General features: G+C 40.5%; 3 protein-coding genes across 10 annotated transcripts in view; 1 reads left to right on the forward strand and 2 right to left on the reverse strand.

Moving 5' to 3' along the window:
- The window catches only part of LOC144033017 (SR-related and CTD-associated factor 4-like), a 24,064-nt gene extending 13,783 nt beyond the window's left edge, over nucleotides 1-10,281 (reverse strand). Inside the window, exons 1-16 of one of the 2 annotated variants that reach the window (XR_013287849.1) lie at nucleotides 9,996-10,280; nucleotides 6,301-6,384; nucleotides 6,119-6,163; nucleotides 5,880-6,041; nucleotides 5,679-5,796; nucleotides 5,059-5,180; nucleotides 4,832-4,975; nucleotides 4,693-4,763; nucleotides 4,478-4,553; nucleotides 4,093-4,179; nucleotides 3,939-4,018; nucleotides 3,529-3,710; nucleotides 2,236-2,336; nucleotides 2,042-2,155; nucleotides 928-1,084; nucleotides 745-845 (exon numbers count right to left, since the gene is read on the reverse strand). Coding sequence is in view for 1 of the 2 variants with exons in the window: in XM_077540688.1 (XP_077396814.1) it covers nucleotides 745-845; nucleotides 928-1,084; nucleotides 2,042-2,155; nucleotides 2,236-2,336; nucleotides 3,529-3,710; nucleotides 3,939-4,018; nucleotides 4,093-4,179; nucleotides 4,478-4,553; nucleotides 4,693-4,763; nucleotides 4,832-4,975; nucleotides 5,059-5,180; nucleotides 5,679-5,796; nucleotides 5,880-6,041; nucleotides 6,119-6,163; nucleotides 6,301-6,384; nucleotides 9,996-10,025 (1,674 nt within the window). In the remaining variant the exon portion in view is untranslated. Of the gene's footprint in view, nucleotides 1-744; nucleotides 846-927; nucleotides 1,085-2,041; nucleotides 2,156-2,235; nucleotides 2,337-3,528; nucleotides 3,711-3,938; nucleotides 4,019-4,092; nucleotides 4,180-4,477; nucleotides 4,554-4,692; nucleotides 4,764-4,831; nucleotides 4,976-5,058; nucleotides 5,181-5,678; nucleotides 5,797-5,879; nucleotides 6,042-6,118; nucleotides 6,164-6,300; nucleotides 6,385-9,995 lie in introns of both variants that reach the window. The other variant, XM_077540688.1, reaches the window with a different exon arrangement.
- On the forward strand, nucleotides 9,622-12,657 carry mrap (melanocortin 2 receptor accessory protein). Of its 7 annotated transcripts, none has more exons than XM_077540693.1 (5): nucleotides 9,622-10,319; nucleotides 11,069-11,165; nucleotides 11,299-11,519; nucleotides 11,587-11,683; nucleotides 12,367-12,657. In XM_077540693.1, the coding sequence occupies exons 3-5, from the start codon at nucleotides 11,420-11,422 to the stop codon at nucleotides 12,416-12,418; spliced, it is 249 nt and encodes an 82-aa protein (XP_077396819.1). In that variant the 5' UTR covers nucleotides 9,622-10,319; nucleotides 11,069-11,165; nucleotides 11,299-11,419; the 3' UTR covers nucleotides 12,419-12,657. The 7 variants fall into 7 exon arrangements, with proteins under 7 accessions (XP_077396819.1, XP_077396815.1, XP_077396820.1 ...); XM_077540689.1 differs by having other exon boundaries at nucleotides 11,069-11,199; nucleotides 12,367-12,656; XM_077540694.1 differs by having other exon boundaries at nucleotides 9,694-9,759.
- urb1 (URB1 ribosome biogenesis homolog) overlaps nucleotides 12,386-15,579 on the reverse strand; it is a 20,772-nt gene continuing 17,578 nt past the window's right edge. Inside the window, exons 36-39 of the mRNA XM_077540687.1 lie at nucleotides 15,191-15,385; nucleotides 14,883-15,124; nucleotides 13,576-14,115; nucleotides 12,386-12,703 (exon numbers count right to left, since the gene is read on the reverse strand). Coding sequence (XP_077396813.1) covers nucleotides 12,528-12,703; nucleotides 13,576-14,115; nucleotides 14,883-15,124; nucleotides 15,191-15,385 — 1,153 coding nt within the window. The 3' untranslated portion in view covers nucleotides 12,386-12,527. The remainder of the gene's footprint in view (nucleotides 12,704-13,575; nucleotides 14,116-14,882; nucleotides 15,125-15,190; nucleotides 15,386-15,579) is intronic.

Below are 15,579 nucleotides of genomic sequence, written 5' to 3' on the forward strand. Positions count from 1 at the left end.
TCCTGAAACTGACGTTTGGGTCAGCGCGAAGGAGGTGGGTTTTTGTTTTGCTGGCTCGAATGAAGAGAACGGAAAAACTGCTTATGGTTTTGTAATTCTCATTGTGTGTAGACTAGTGAAATGTGACCATGTCTACTTCTCAATGTGAAATATCAAATGATAATAAAAAAACAAAAACTTTCAGAAATTTCACACACATTTGTTAAACACTGTAGTCTGCTATTTAAATACTATTAGCTTATAATGTCCACCTTGCAGTTACTTTATTAAAAAAACAAACAAAACTTGAACGAAGTTGGGATTCCTTAAAAAACCTCTTACTGACTCATTTGAAGAAATTTGTAGAAGTTACCCACAGGATATTACTGTAATATTGTCTTCACCAATAGAGGTTCTGCATGTGAAAATGCATCACCAAATTATTCAGGCTTACAACGCAAATGCAAGGTTCCTCGTTTCCAGTTTTAAATGGCATTTGTGTGACCACGGGACTGGATACAACAGTGCTGTATTTTCAGTACTGAAGACATTTTATGGTGTCAACTTAAATGTTTTGCAGATCCGTGTGACTTCTGTGCAAAAGAATGAGTTTGATTCACATACGCTTCACTACTAGTCAGAAACTACATTTTATTTTCCCCAACATGTCACGAGCTTATGAAGTGAGCCACCAACAAAGAGACCATTAAACAACAAACAGCAGGAAAGAGAAAGGACAGAGTTGAAAGACTGCATTAGCGTTACCTGAATCTGAGCCTCGACGGTCCTGTCTGCCGGCGTGTTGGAAAACGCGCTGTTCACGGCCGCCTTCTGCATGTTGTTCAGGTCCAGAGCGCTTTTCCACTCTGAATAATGTGAAACGAGAGACAGCGTGAGGAATGCACAGCTCGCTCAAATAGGCTAAAAACGGAAGAATAGTTCATTTACCGTCGCTGAGCGTGTCCGGGTCCAGCATTCCGCCTTCTTGAAAGCTGTCCAGCTCCTCGGCTTTCACTTTGGCCCAGGGGATGTAGGTGACTCCTCGCTCCCCGTCCCAGAACTTTTTGTGTGCTGATTTTATACCTTTGTTTAAGGCCCAGGCAATCTAGAAGAGGGCAACGAAGGAATTCAAAACTGAATCAAAAGGTGATGGATAATTCCCCGACAACTGTAAATAGGGTTGTCGCAAGAACCGATACTTCGGTACTAAGTCGATGCAGAGATTCTGAAAATGTGACGGTACTGCCTTTTCTACAATACCCGAAGTACCGTTGGTACCACGGCGGCATATCCGGCCGCGTCTTTTGTGTTGTTTTGGGCGTGTAAATGAGCGGTTATCTGGCAACCCACGCAACGTCTGACGACGTCACGTGACTACCATGCCGCTGCAACAATAATAAGGAAGGAGAACAGTCAATGTGTGCAACATGGCAGTAGCTCGCACATCTGCGTCGTCTTCAACTGCAGCGTCCCCTCTATTAGAAGAAAAACACCAAAAGATGCCGAAACAGTTTCCAGACGAAAGGGGGACACATCCAACTCAGCGAAACATGGACATCCGGACTTGTACAAAGAATTCAAGGCAAGTGCATTTGAATTCCGGTGTTAGCATTGTTGCCCATATCTAAAACTAATAACGTTAGTATGATGACCCTACACTAAATGAGCTGCTTGGCGAAGTAACGTTAGCGTTATGTTCAGCCACGTCTGTCCCCCATAATAAAGTTAGGTAATGTTGCCGGGCAGCTAATTTACTGAATCACCTAAAGTAACATTTAAAAAAAACCTGAAATAATAAATCAAACGTTATTCGTTATTTTGTTTGTGTGTGACTGTGTGCGCACGCGTGTGGTTACGTGCTCCAACTGGTTGGTAAATAAGCACTGTACGAGATTTTTATTTATTTTTTTAATGCTACATGCACTGTGATGCATTTTTTTTTTAAATTTATTTTAGTGTTTAATACTTAAAACACTACAGTCGATGTATCGGCATCGACTACTAAACTTCTGGTATCGTGACATCCCTAATTGTAAATCAAGGCTAGATGGCATCGCTGTACCTTCACAGGCTTCTGATTGACTTTGTATGAGCCGCGACTGAGCTTGTTCAAGGCCGTGTAGGCATCAAGTCTGTGGACCATCACGATGTAAGCACAACCCCTTGGGGGAATCATCTGCAAACAAAATAGGTTAGTAAGAGTTTCAATATTTTAGAAGTTGGCGATGACCTGGATCTTCCATGGAGCACACTTACGTTGACAGACTCAATCTGGCCAAATTCCTCCAGGAGAGAGACGACGTCCGACTGCAGGGTTTTTTTGTCCAGCTGACCAACCCACAGTGTTGTGCTGCACACTAATAAACAAAACAAAATGAATGTTGCTCTCCAGGAGCCTTTTTCCAAACATAGAATGAATTTTATTGGATGTCTTGATAACAGAATAAAATGTTATAGGCCATTTTATTAGTTTTCAAATTGTGTAAGTGGGCTTTCAATATTTGCTGTACTATTACATTCTTTAGATTTATACAGATATGGCAATACATATTAACCCAATGGAAAGCGATTTACATTGCAGGTCCAACTGTCCAATTCTGATTGAATGCCTGCATGCGTGTTGTTGTTTTTTTTTTTAAACACTATTTCACATACTTTTCAAGTGACACATAATCAATTTGACTGTTTATACATCTGCGGAACATATTGTCCCTGTTGAGCAGAAACTTATGTCTAATAGGTTTCTGTACGATTGTTTCGAATTTTTTAAGCAAATTTACTCAAAATGCACAAAACGGACATGCGACTTATGCCCGTTTGCATCTGTTCTTCGTTTGCAAAATTGCGAGGGGACGCCGGCACTGTAGGTGGCGGTATACGCCATAGAGATGTGATCCACCACTAATTTAAAAGAAGAAGACCAGGAAGCGACTGCGCCTTGCGATTACATTGTATGAGTTTGCATTTGTAATTCTTAATAAACCGTAGCGTATCGTTGCCGTTTTCCCATCTAAAATAGCATTAATATTCATTTAATTAATTCAAAAAAGATTTGTTTCGTCGTCCTCTCAAGCATATCTTACTTTATCGTCCAACATTGCTTTGGGACTATAAATGTACGTAATATCCGGTCAAAACGTGCGACGTGTATCTGGTCTTGCCAGCGGTTATTCGCAAAACCTGTTCCCATAGCCAAAATGTGCATTTTCCTTTTTTTCGATACGCTTCAAAATCCACCCCCTCTAAGCATACAAAACTTTTTTGCGCAGTTGGGCCCTATTGCGAATTTCCAGCATTTCCATTCAGTTTTATTTTCGCATTTCTTGAAAATTCGAATTAAGAATGGGTGGATGGAAATTGGAAACCCAACTAATGACAGCACAGACTGGACTAGCTTTTCAATGACAGTAAAGAATCATAAGCGAAAACTTCCATGGCAGCCGGGAGACGCTGAATCTCAACTATTTCCCCTTAGACAGCATCGCTAACGTCACGTACATAATATACACTGTAAGAGGCCTTATTATATTCAGAGGAGCAAGTACGTACCACTGAGTGTCTGGCTCTTGATGCTCGGGAGACCTTTCTGCCGGCGCTGCCTATCGCGCTCTCGCTCATTTCTGTCCTTCGAACGGGAGCGCCAGCGGCTCTCTCTCGAGCGCGACCTGGAGCGCCGGTGCCTGTGCCTTCTCGAATGTGATGACGAGCGTGACCGTCTTCTCCTTGGAGAGCTACATGAAAGATTGAAGCAGGTTAGAGCAGAATAATCGAAAGTTACGAATGTAACTATGGTTCTATGAGTCCCGAACGAATTCCGTTTACAGCACCGCACCCTGGCGGTCCAGAGGGACGAAATAGAAATCCATGCGTACATTGCTGCGAATGATCAAAACATGGCCGAATCCACATTTACTAGCATTTAAGACTGGATAAAATCCACAAGATGTGCTTTCTCTTACATGGAACCGGATCTTGTTGGTCTGCCATAGGGTTCATGTATACCTTCTCTATGTGTAGTTGGCTCATCCCTTGAATCCATCTGTTAGACAATGACAAAATGACACAGCAAGATGTTGGCCAGTGTAACCTCCATTTTGCATCCACTGGGTATACCTTTGATTTGAAGTTCTGGGTGTCATTCTGGGAATGGGGTCCATCGGACAACATGTTACAGTGGGCATCACTCGCCACTCCACCATACTGATTTAAATTAAAAAAAAACAAACACATTAGCAGTATGTCAAAAAATTGTGAAAACGTTTTTCGAGTCTCCCGGAAATAAGCCTGGTGAGCAAGATGTCACATTTTCATGCATTAGCACTCTGACAAGAGTGTAAAGACCTTTCAGACCCTTCAGTGAATACATGCAATGTTTTCAATGTATTTTTAAGTATAAGTTATTTCCTCGATTTAAGTAAACAGCAGCTAATAAAGCATATATATACAGATTTAAAGTTTCGCCATCTTGAATTCAATCCCCCTTAAAAAGAGTCGATACCTCAAGGGTGCCTGTATTCTGTCCCATTGCCAGTGGATGGACAGTCTCCATCTTGTGCATCTGCCCAGGGACGTCTCTATCAGCACAAAAAGAACAGTAATATTTGGTGTGACTGACGTCTACTTTCAATGTTTCATGTCAACAAGTGTAATTATTGACATTTGCAATGTCTCTCTTCATGCATCAGTTGTTAATATTTTACAGTAGTTACTCACAAAGAGCCTGCTGTGTCATTTCTTGCAACCTCCTCAGGCTCGTCATCATAATCGAACCGGTCTAGCAGTTTCTGAGGAAATGAATCATATTTTTAGTTACAATACATTAAAAGATAATGTTTTGACAGCATGCAACTACCTCAGCCAGGGTGTTTCTTTCTTCTCTGTGCGCATTATACATTTTGGGTTGGGCCACATGCACCTGGTGAGCATTGGGCCCATTTGTATTGTTGGCCATGTGGGTCTTCTCGGCTTGCTGCAAATTCTGAAGCATCCTCTGGAGCTACAGGAACACACACTTGGGCTTTATGAACAATTCTTGAGCAGCCTGCATCACTAGGAGCAGAGTTTACAGTAAACACTCACCTCCTGACCATGCGGTGACTGGAACAGCTGGGCCACTGCAGCCAAGGCATCGGAAGTGGGCATCTGTGACGGAGGTTCGACGGGGGCCGCGATCGTGGGAGGAGGCTGTGGCTCAATGGGAACTGTTCACACGTGGAGGTGGGCGGGTATAATAACAAACTTTCCATCATGGATTTTTTTGTAGGATCTCTCCAATAACATTCAACGGACTGCAATTTGATTCGACGGGCTACGGCTGTAGCTTTTGTCATTGTTATCAATATGTACCATGTAAAAGCTCTCCAAAAATCAAACTAATCAATTTAATTCAAATAATCTTTCTTTGAATGTAATTTTTACAATTGATGAGATTGATTCAGTTCACTTTTAAAAACCGAAACCGCCTCAACACAAAATAAATACCAGTTCATCTCCTACCACACAAACGTGCATTCATCTTCCCATTTTCTTGCAACTAGCATCAATTTAGAACCATCATTTCCATTTCTCAATTCCACTTGTTGGGAATATCGCATAGTGGATAGGTAGCCTACACTGCGGTCTAGTGGCAGGATGCCGTCAACACAGGATGGAAGCGGATCGACAAACTTTTCCATTTCCAATTATTATCCCTTTCTTACCTTCAACAGACGGTGTGGGTGACGGGACACTATCAGCCATGTCCATCAGAGGCTGAATGATGTCCATGTCAAAGACGGCGTTCTTCTGCCACAGGTTCAACACGCGCACAATTTTGCTCTGATACAAAATAGATCAGGAGTAAGCTCCATTTTTCACATTGTGTCATAACGGATCATGTCAAAAGCAAGAAGACAGCCTACCTTATCCTCCTCTGGGCAGTTATAAAGATTCTGGAAGGTGTCTGTGAAGTTCTTCAAGAAGCGAGGCCCGAAGACATCCTTGTCCACACCAAACTGATGCCGCGACTGGCGTACGATGGAGTCCACCACGTACAAGCCGGGCACTTTGAGCTCAGGTTTGCACTGATGAAAAGAAGCCAAATTTGAAAAAATTAATTGATTGCCTCATCGATGCCATCTCGCACGCAATAGCTACATACCCTCTTGATGAACTTTTCAACAATCTGGACGACATGTTTGTAGAGCTAATTTAAAAAAAACAAAAACAAGATAATTGGAGACATTAGTCACTGCGGACAAATCCACAACAGCCTACCAAAGACACATAAGGTTTGATAAAATTAGACATTGATATCATGTTACAGCAATGGCTATTATATACCTTGATGGCTTTGATGGCCGCCTTGGTAACGGACATCATCTTAGCTCGAGATATCGGAGGCTTCATTTCGATCATGGAGAACAACTGAAGGATTGCATTGCACACAAGATGAAAAAATCAGTTTGCGTAAAAGTAATCTAATCCAGTAAAATCGGAGCAGCAAATTGTCTCTGAAATGAAGTACAGTTGGCAACAAATACACTACATTGCACTTGGCAATTGAAACTTTGCTATGTAATGAGCACTATTTTACTAGTTCCAGTTACACAGAGGAAAACAAAACCAATCAATATATAGTGAGTAAAGTAAAAAAGGGTTGGCTAAAGTAAGGCACGACCAATATGGATATTTTTTTAGGTCAATACAGATCCTGATATATATATATATATATATATATATATATATATATATATAGGCTGAATAAAAATTCTGATAACCAATTAATAGACCAGTTCATTAAAAAAAAAATACAATTAAATGAATAAAATTTCTTTTTTAATCTCATCACTCACAGGGGGAGGATTAGGTATCGGTACGGTATCGGCCGATACTGCAAAACTGGGAATTGGTATAAGGGGCCAAAAAACGGTATCAGAACACCACTAAGTAGGGATGCTCGATCCAATACTTGCATCAGGTATCAGCCCCGCCACCCCTATATCGGAAAATAAATTTGATCGGATATCTGCGACAATGGTCCTGATCCACAGATGACCCTGCTTGCACTGACAAATCCATTAAAAAGAGGGTTTGTTACTAATTATTTTTAGAGTTTGTGTTAACAAGCTAGGCGAGCTGTTGGCTAATTAACAACTGTTGCACTGTTGCTAAGTTATGAAATAACCATAAGATTGATCGGAGGTCGGCACGGTGGAAGACTGGTTAGCACGTCCGTCTCCCAGTGCTGAGGACGCAAGATCGAGTCCGGGCTTCGGCCTGCCTGGGTGGAGTTTGCATGTTCTCCCCGTGCCTGCGTGGGTCTTCTCCGGGTACTCCGGTCTCCTCCCACATTCCAAAGACGTGCATGGCAGGTTAATTGGGCGCTCCGAATTGTCCCTCTGTGTGCTTGTGGTGAGTTGTTGTTCGTCTCCGCGTGCCCTGCGATTGGCTGGCAGCCAGTTCAGGGCGTACCCCACCTACTGCCCGAACCTGGCTGGGATAGGCTCCAGCACCCGCGACTCTTGTGAAGAGTAAGCGGTTGTTAAAATGGATGGATGAAGATTGATCTAATTGATATAATTTGCTTCCTGGTTTACATAGTCCTTTATAGAAGCTAAAATGATAAAAATAAAAAAATTTAAAAAAAGAAACAATGAAAGAATGCATTTACTTTGGATAATGCGAATCTCAAATCATAATTAAAAGTCAGCACTCTGGTGCAAAAAAAGTGCAAATAAAAAATATTTATATTTTAAATGAAAACAGTGCAATTGGCTTAGAGCAAGTATTCACTTGAAGATCACAAAGGCATGCACAAGTGGCCATTGTAAACAGCACGTCCACCACATGCTCTATTTATCATCTCAATGAGAGGTCCTCATACTCGGTATTCGGTAACATGTTTTCTTCTAAGATGATAAAACAAATTGCTCGTATTACCTTCGCTAGCATGTATGGTCGCACGGCAAAACTGGCAAATTACACGTTTCTGCTCGCTGTCCAAATAACTGACGTAGCACTGTTTTGGGTTTTTTTCATCATCAACATGCGCTATGGGATGTCATCAACAGTTTCAACACGCTACTGCGGTCAAAAAATCTCTACCTTCAGCAAAATATATACCTTTGAATATATCGTTTATATCACCCAGCCCTAGGTGGATCAGTATCAGCAGATCCTGAACCCAAGGTAATGGTACTGAAAAATTTATATTTATCATAGTAACATATACTGCACTTGAAATCTTATTTAGCATTTATATATCATTTAAATGGAAAGAAAAGAGAAAAACGTTCTTTACAACAACATATTCTATGCGGCCATATTAGTCTAAAAATGGTATTCTCATTAATATTGCGCTTTGACAACTGAATGCCTTAACATCAAAATGCATAAACACTTAATTTTTTATGACTTGTTGTTGTTACCAACTCACAATGAAATAGACGCTTCATAGTATTTGAATAAAATGCTTAGATTAATGCAGTGTGACTCTGCATGCATAGGACAAAAAACAAAAGAACAAAACAATTGCTAATTCTTAATGCCAGAGGGCATACTGACAAACACTTAAATGACATTTTGAAATTGCTTGTTGCTCTGGATGCAAAAAAAAAAAAAAAAAAGTTTCAGGAACAAAGTGTCGTCTTCATATAAAATGCTGTGCAACTTTGCGCTGCAGTTCTGTTCAAATGAATGCCTTGTGTAGAAAAATAACGCAGGAGATTGAACATTGCAAAATATCAGCCAACAGTGCAAAAACATTTTGATTTGGTGCAACCCATTTGTTTTTTTCATGCACTGCCACAACTTGTAGATATTTTTATGTATACATTTAAGAATAGGTGATGAAGAGCAACAACGGGCTCTACTAAAGGTCAATTGAGGCTGTCAAGATTTTCAGATGGCTGAGAAAATTTATGATGATTTATAACTCATTATTATCATTATTATTATTATTATTATTAATATTAATTTATTTATACATGTAAATACTTGGGCTGGGCAACAAATCAAATTAATTTGATCAATTCAGCATTTTTAAAAAACAACAACATAAAATTTAGCAAAACCATGAAATCGAGATGTATGAATACACTTTTCTTCTGGATTATTAAAATATGCTGTTCTTAAATTGTGCTATATCCAAATGTTATTGAGAGTTGTAATTTTGTACCAGTGGCAGAATGCTGGATGGGTGCCATGGTTGTGGTATTTAAATAAGGTTTGAACAATTGCTGAATATTCAATCTTTGTTTTTGATTAAAAAAAAATCTGGATAATTATTGTTGTCTAATATATATATTTTTTTTTTAAACAAATGCAAATACTTTGACCAAAATTGTAATTATTGTCCAGGCGTAGTGCATACAGTGGTACAGGTACACTATTTACTGCAGATCCATTGGTGTCTCCGAATTGACCATGTGAAAATGAAAATTATTTACACTATTGTTGAAATTTCATGGTTGCACCCATTTGTGTTGAGAAATTTCAGATTGTTCATATGATTTGCAACAAAATAATACTCAATAAAAATTCAATTGCATGGAATTTGAACGCCCTAGACTTTAGAAATATTCTTTAAAGCTCATCAGGCCACAAATATTCACAATCCCGAACCCGCGGGCATGTCTGATATTTACACAATACAACGCAATACAAACGCTTCCTTTACACGCCACGGTGAAAACAAACGACGCGCTGTATATTATTACTTTTGCGTACAAAACAGGCAGAGGTTGTTATAATAGTCAAACGACATTTCATCACGTGGCCTGCGTGCGACCTGGATTAGCGGTTAGTTAGTAGTTTAGTTAGCACAGAACCCGAAAGGCCTTTCTTGCTTCACGGACTGGCACGTACAGGCGCTAACTATTCCAATCAGTCGACGATTTACAAGAAAACCCACAGCACATTGAAGAAGCACATTTTCCATGTTGCCCATCGACACTCAAGACAGAATTAGCAATAGCTGCCCGTTAGCCACAGTCGCCCTTTGGACCAGCTAGAATCGTAACGCAAGCAAACTTTACCTCCATGTTGAACGCGTTCACCGCTTCCATTCTTCTTTATTTGGCGTTAACGGACACGGTTAAGAATACGTTTTTTTTTTTTTTAATTCTTGTTACTCGTAACCATGTATGTCGACGAAGATAAAACAAACGTAACTAAGCGAAAGAAAACCGAGAAACTGGTTCTTCAAGGATTACATAGTTAGCTTGGCGTGTTTTAGCTTTAGCTTCATAACGCCCCGAAATACGTGCTGCTGACACGCGTCTGACGTCACACTCGCTTCTTCTTTGACTTCCTTTGTTGTGTGCAACAAGGCGAAGTTGGACTGCTGTTGTCATCGTGAGGTTGGAGTGTAAAATTCACTGGAGTTTATTTAGTAACTGTAAAATATTCCTGCGTATTGTAATTGCTGTCAGTATTCTGTGCCAACTTCGCAACGTTTAAAAAATAAATAAAGTCACATTTTCATTGGCTCACCATACATTTTTTAGTGGGCGGCGACATTTTGCAGAGTGAGATGGATGTGAAATTAAAAAAAAAAAAAAAAAAAAAGATATGCAATAGCACAGAAAAATTATTTATGGCTAAAATAAGATTTTATTTCAAAACACTGTGGTGTAATTTAATTTCAGAAGCAAAAAGTTGTTTCCATTCTGTACTCTGTGTCAAGGTTCAAATAGTGAACATATTGATCCTCAAGTAAATTTTTGGGAAATGGTCATCTACTGTAACTTATTGTTTTGGTTCTGGATGTAGAGATGGGATATGGTTGCTATCCCGTGCCGGGGTGGATCTAGTCTAAAAGGATACAGGGCAGAGGCCACCCCAAAATCTGATAAATCCTATTTGCCTTAGATACTTTTTTTTTTTTTAAGAACAATAAAATATAGACAATATATTGTTGCTTGCTTGATTGATCTCAGTACATTTAATAAATTATGGTTGGCTGGAGGGATTAAAAATTTTTAAAAGCAACCATTGCATCCTTCCATTTTTCTGTATGTGGCCCTCAAATGTAACAGTTTGGACACCCCTATTCTACTGCAACAACAAGGCCCTCACCGCCCCCTTCTTTTTATTTATATTTTTACAGGTACCTTGAATAATTGGACAGTTTCGTCCTGATGGAAGGAAGATAAAGAAGCAGGATTAAACCGAAAGAAGAATGTAAAGATGCATGACCAAAAAGGGTAGATGGATGAAAGTGGATGAAAAAATATAAATGTAATAAGTGCATTTTGACCCACTCTGCACAGTAAAAATATACCAGTAAAACAATTTCATGTTTTGTTTTTTGTTTTTTTTAAATGAAACACAAACAAGGTAAACATACCCAAGGTAACAGGACCCCGCCTATTTTTCAAAGAGCCAAGGACAACTTTTTGTTGGGACAACACGGCTCGGGTTCATTCCTTCCAAAACGTACTCCCGAACAAGACTTAGGATGCCCAACTCGACCAGTGTGGCTTTCATTGGATGGGAATATTATTATGGCTACGTGGATCCAGTGGTTGTGGACGAAAGCAAGCTGAAACACAACAAATGTGAGTCCATTTGCTTGATTATGTATTTTCCTCCGTCCTCCTCACGTGGCCTTCTTTTTTTTCCCAGACTCTATCGTTATTGCATTTTGGGTCACTCTGGCCGCCTTTGTCGGGGTCCTCTTCCTCTCGTTGAACCTCATGTCAGGCAGCGGGCGCTTGCCATGGTGAGTGCCAGTTCATTAGAAACTCACATTTTTAATCAAGACATCGAACTCTCGCATATTTGCAGATTGTTTTAGGGAACATATCCTTGGCTATTTTCTGAAAAAAAAAAAAAAAAAAAAAAAAAACTTAATCTCTATGTGCTGCAGGACTGAGAAATTTAGCTGTTAGATTCTCAAACGGATCTTGTTAGGGTGTATTTTAGTACTATCTCTTGTGGGAAAAAAAAAAAAAAAGATCATCTTTCCCAATTAAAATCAATGGAAACAACAATCTGTTTCAGCTACCTAAAAAATTCCATATATATTTTTTTAAATGTTAAAAAAAACAAAAACAAAAACTATAATATGGTCATCAAAATTTAACATTAATGTGAAGAATTAAAGCGTTTCTACATCATGATTTCATGTTTTGTTGACATTGTGGTGATTGTGCTACTCCTGGTGTGTGCGCCTTGGCCACCAGGGGGCAGCATAGATATACTACATTTGATTATAAAACTGAAGAAGACTGTAGCAACTAGCATGCAATAATATAAAGAATATATGCCTATTGTCACATGCGCTGCTACTGTTTGTGTTTGAATTTAAATTGAAGGGGCGGGGCTCGTCCCTATCACCTGCAAACAGACGGTACAATAATTATCAAATGCATAAAAACGCAGATTTGTCTCGTGTCGTTGCAGGAGACGCAGACGCAGAAGCCAAAGGAGAAACACATCATCCAGTTTAATATGAACCTACATGAATAATTACTGAATAAAAGAAGAAAATAAACAACCTTTTCCAAGCGTACGAACGTAGATTGTTTTGGTCACATTTTAACACGATAGATACTCCGTCGCGCTCACGTCTTCATGGCTACAAAGTCCCGACAGACGGCTCTGATGGCCGATTGATGACCTTTCGTCTGCTTACGCCCGCCTGTGGTCACCATGGCGATGTGAGACAGGAAGAGTTGCGGCGAATCGGCGCCGGTCCACACCTGCTGGACGTACAAAGACAGCAGAGACAGGCCCGCTTCTAGGAAAGGGAACATGAAGAAAACGTGCATCAGTGGTGCTGTTGGTCAAACTGACCAATTTTAAAGTTTGAAATATTAACAAAAAATTAGTTGAGCCACTTTTCGGTGTGGCATTTACATATCAACCACTACATATCAATCCTCATACATAGCCTAAATGTTCGTGTCCAACTTATTAATCAGCCAGCTGATTTAATTTTTTGGCAGATTTTCATTTTTTTTACACAATACAATAAATATATACAACCACACCACACAAACAATTTTTTTTTTGTTTTTTTTTTGCCCAGTTTCATCATTATTCACAAACGTATTGAAAACACTAGCAAAAAGAGCTTTTTGCAACATGGCCTTGGTTGATATCTGATACTCTGCTGCCACCTGTTGGCCATTTTTCTAAATAATTACCATTGCTTTAGGCAACCTCTCCATGTCATAAGCTGTACCAAAGCCTTCTTTATGCTCTAGCATAAAAAAATAAATAAATAAATAAAAAACGTAAAAAACAAAACAAAACATAAAAATACGTTTTTGGGAGTGCCAAGTATTAAAACGTGTTTTTATGTTTTTGAGTTTGAATGAGTATGAATATGCATCGGCCTCAAACAAAAATCCAGGTTGATCTGGCCCTAATAAATATTGATTGAAATGGGGTTAAATGAGAACTCATTCAATACCCAATGACGTATAAGTACGTGTTTCACATGTGAGAGTGTGCAGGAGGGTTTGATGCAAGTTCTGACTGAGGATCAAGCTAGCTGCAATGTTAATCATGAAAAAAATAAAGAAATAAAAAAATATAAATGGCATTTCAAGCTCTTGAATAATTAAACACACCCCTGATTCAACTGAGCACAACGAGAAGTCTTACCGCATTTCGACTCATCTTGGGTATCTTCCGGCCGACAAGCCGACATGACCGCTCGATGCATCTCCGGAAGTTGTCCCCGCCTCTCCAGCAAGCGCGCCATGACGCGAGTGAACAAGCGGAACGTTTCGCCCGCGGGCGTCTGGCACGCGCGATGGTAGAGACGAAGCAGGTCCGCCTTGGGGGCGGGATCACGCAGCAGCGCGTCCACAATCTCCTGGTGCGCCATCAGGCTCTCGTCCAGCCAGCGCACGAAGCTCTTCGAGCGTTCGCCGTCGTATGCGTTCTCCACCAGCCACCTGAGGGTCCACCTGGTGAGCAGGTTGGCCGTTTCCACGGCCAGCAGACTGGGAGTCTCGGCGCGTTGTGGTTCACGGGGGACAAACGCGGGTCGCCAGTGCATAAAGATGCTGCCGAGATATGATCTGCACTCGGTTAGGAGACTTTGCTGTCGTTCTTCTGTCTCAGTGTCGCCTGACAGGTTCTCCTTTTGAGTGCGGGCCTGGGAGCCTTTAACCCGGGTCTTGTCCCTCACGGAACCTCCTGTATTAATGAAAGAGGACATTGATGGTAAACAATGAAATACCAAATCCACCTATAAGCAATAATAAGCCTGGTGCTTCAACCTATTCCTGTATCGACTGTTAATTGATTTGGTCAAAAAAATCTTTGTGTTTTTTCTGTGTTATGTATTCGGGCTGTAACGATAAGGGCAATATCGTGATATCGTGATATTAAAATTGCCACAATATCGTCGTCGTCATGTTCACAATATTTAAAAGGAACAAATCTGTTAAAAAAAAAAAAAAAAAGTCAGGTTGATTTCCATTTGTGCAGTTCTAGCACCCTCTAGTGGCTAGTTTATTAGTGCAATTTAATTTTCATTAGGGATGTTTTGGCCTTTTATGTTTAAAATCTATGCTAATTGTCAGATGAAGGGGAACCTAATTTGCTTGTAAAGCGATCAATGTGTGCTTCCATTACCAAGTAAGTGCCTCAATATTATAAAATAAATAATATAAAACACACAATATTGTGGTTTTTTTTTTTTAAACTCTCTTTTTTTTACAATATTGTGATCTTTTTTAAATATCGCCAACGCCCCCACAATATTGTGATAATTATCGTATTATGACCTTCATATCGTAATATTGTATCGTGATGTTTGGATATCATTATATCCCTATTATGTGTGGTGCCGAAATAAACCATTCATTTATTATATTCAGTTTTATTTTCCTTGTTGCCTGATTGCATTTTCATGAACATTTGCCAAAGTTGTCATTAGTCTTCCAATAAAGTGCACTCACCCAACAGTTCCTTGACTTTGTGCTTTTCACACAAGGCCTGTATCTGGCCCAGGAGCGCCGCATGGCCAGCCAGGGCGCTCCAGCACAGCAGCAGCGCGAGAGCCCGAGTGGAGGACAGAGGCTGAGCTGGCAGCGTCATTCGCTCGGCCCGTTCGCTGGCGGCGAGAGCGCTCGTCCGATGCTCGAGGACGGACGAGAGGGTGCGCAGGAAAGCGCCGAGCTGGGCGGCCTTCACGCCCAACCTTACGCAAAGGCAAGCGTCAGCATCCTTGACCGAGAGGCGCCTCCCGCGTAAGCGCGATGTTTACCTCAAGCGGCGGCTGATGGTTAAAGCCACGCATAGGAATTCGTTGATGAGCGTGAGTGGGAGGCATTTGGCTGTCTGTTGTTCCAATGTGGACGTGTCCCCTGTGCTGATGGGCTTCTCCTTCTTTCCAAGGTTTGTGAACCACAACACGTGGAGCAGATCTATGATGGGGCCGAGCAAATGTTGTCCGAGGTTCCTAAGGGTGAAAAAGAAAATCGTAAGCATCCCGTAAACACATTGAAGGAATAATTCTGGGCTGGGAATCCGTGTATCATTTTTTTCCCTTTTAAAAATGGCAATTAAAGCCCAAATAAGTGACCTTGGCTCCATATTTACAGCCATGTTTTTAATCTAACAATACAAAAATGAGACGGATTCTTCATACTTCAA

This window comes from Festucalex cinctus, chromosome 13 (assembly GCF_051991245.1).
Source record: "Festucalex cinctus isolate MCC-2025b chromosome 13, RoL_Fcin_1.0, whole genome shotgun sequence".
Classification (NCBI taxonomy): Eukaryota; Metazoa; Chordata; class Actinopteri; order Syngnathiformes; family Syngnathidae; genus Festucalex; species Festucalex cinctus.

What these genes read in the sequence shown, in the direction of transcription:
- mrap (XM_077540693.1), top strand. Translation starts at nt 11,420, where the DNA reads ATGCCCAACTCGACCAGTGTGGCTTTCATTGGATGGGAATATTATTAT. An exon ending in CAAGCTGAAACACAACAAAT is followed by an intron (nt 11,520 to 11,586) that starts GTGAGTCCATTT and finishes TTTTTTTCCCAG; the next exon opens with ACTCTATCGTTATTGCATTT. An exon ending in GGCAGCGGGCGCTTGCCATG is followed by an intron (nt 11,684 to 12,366) that starts GTGAGTGCCAGT and finishes GTGTCGTTGCAG; the next exon opens with GAGACGCAGACGCAGAAGCC.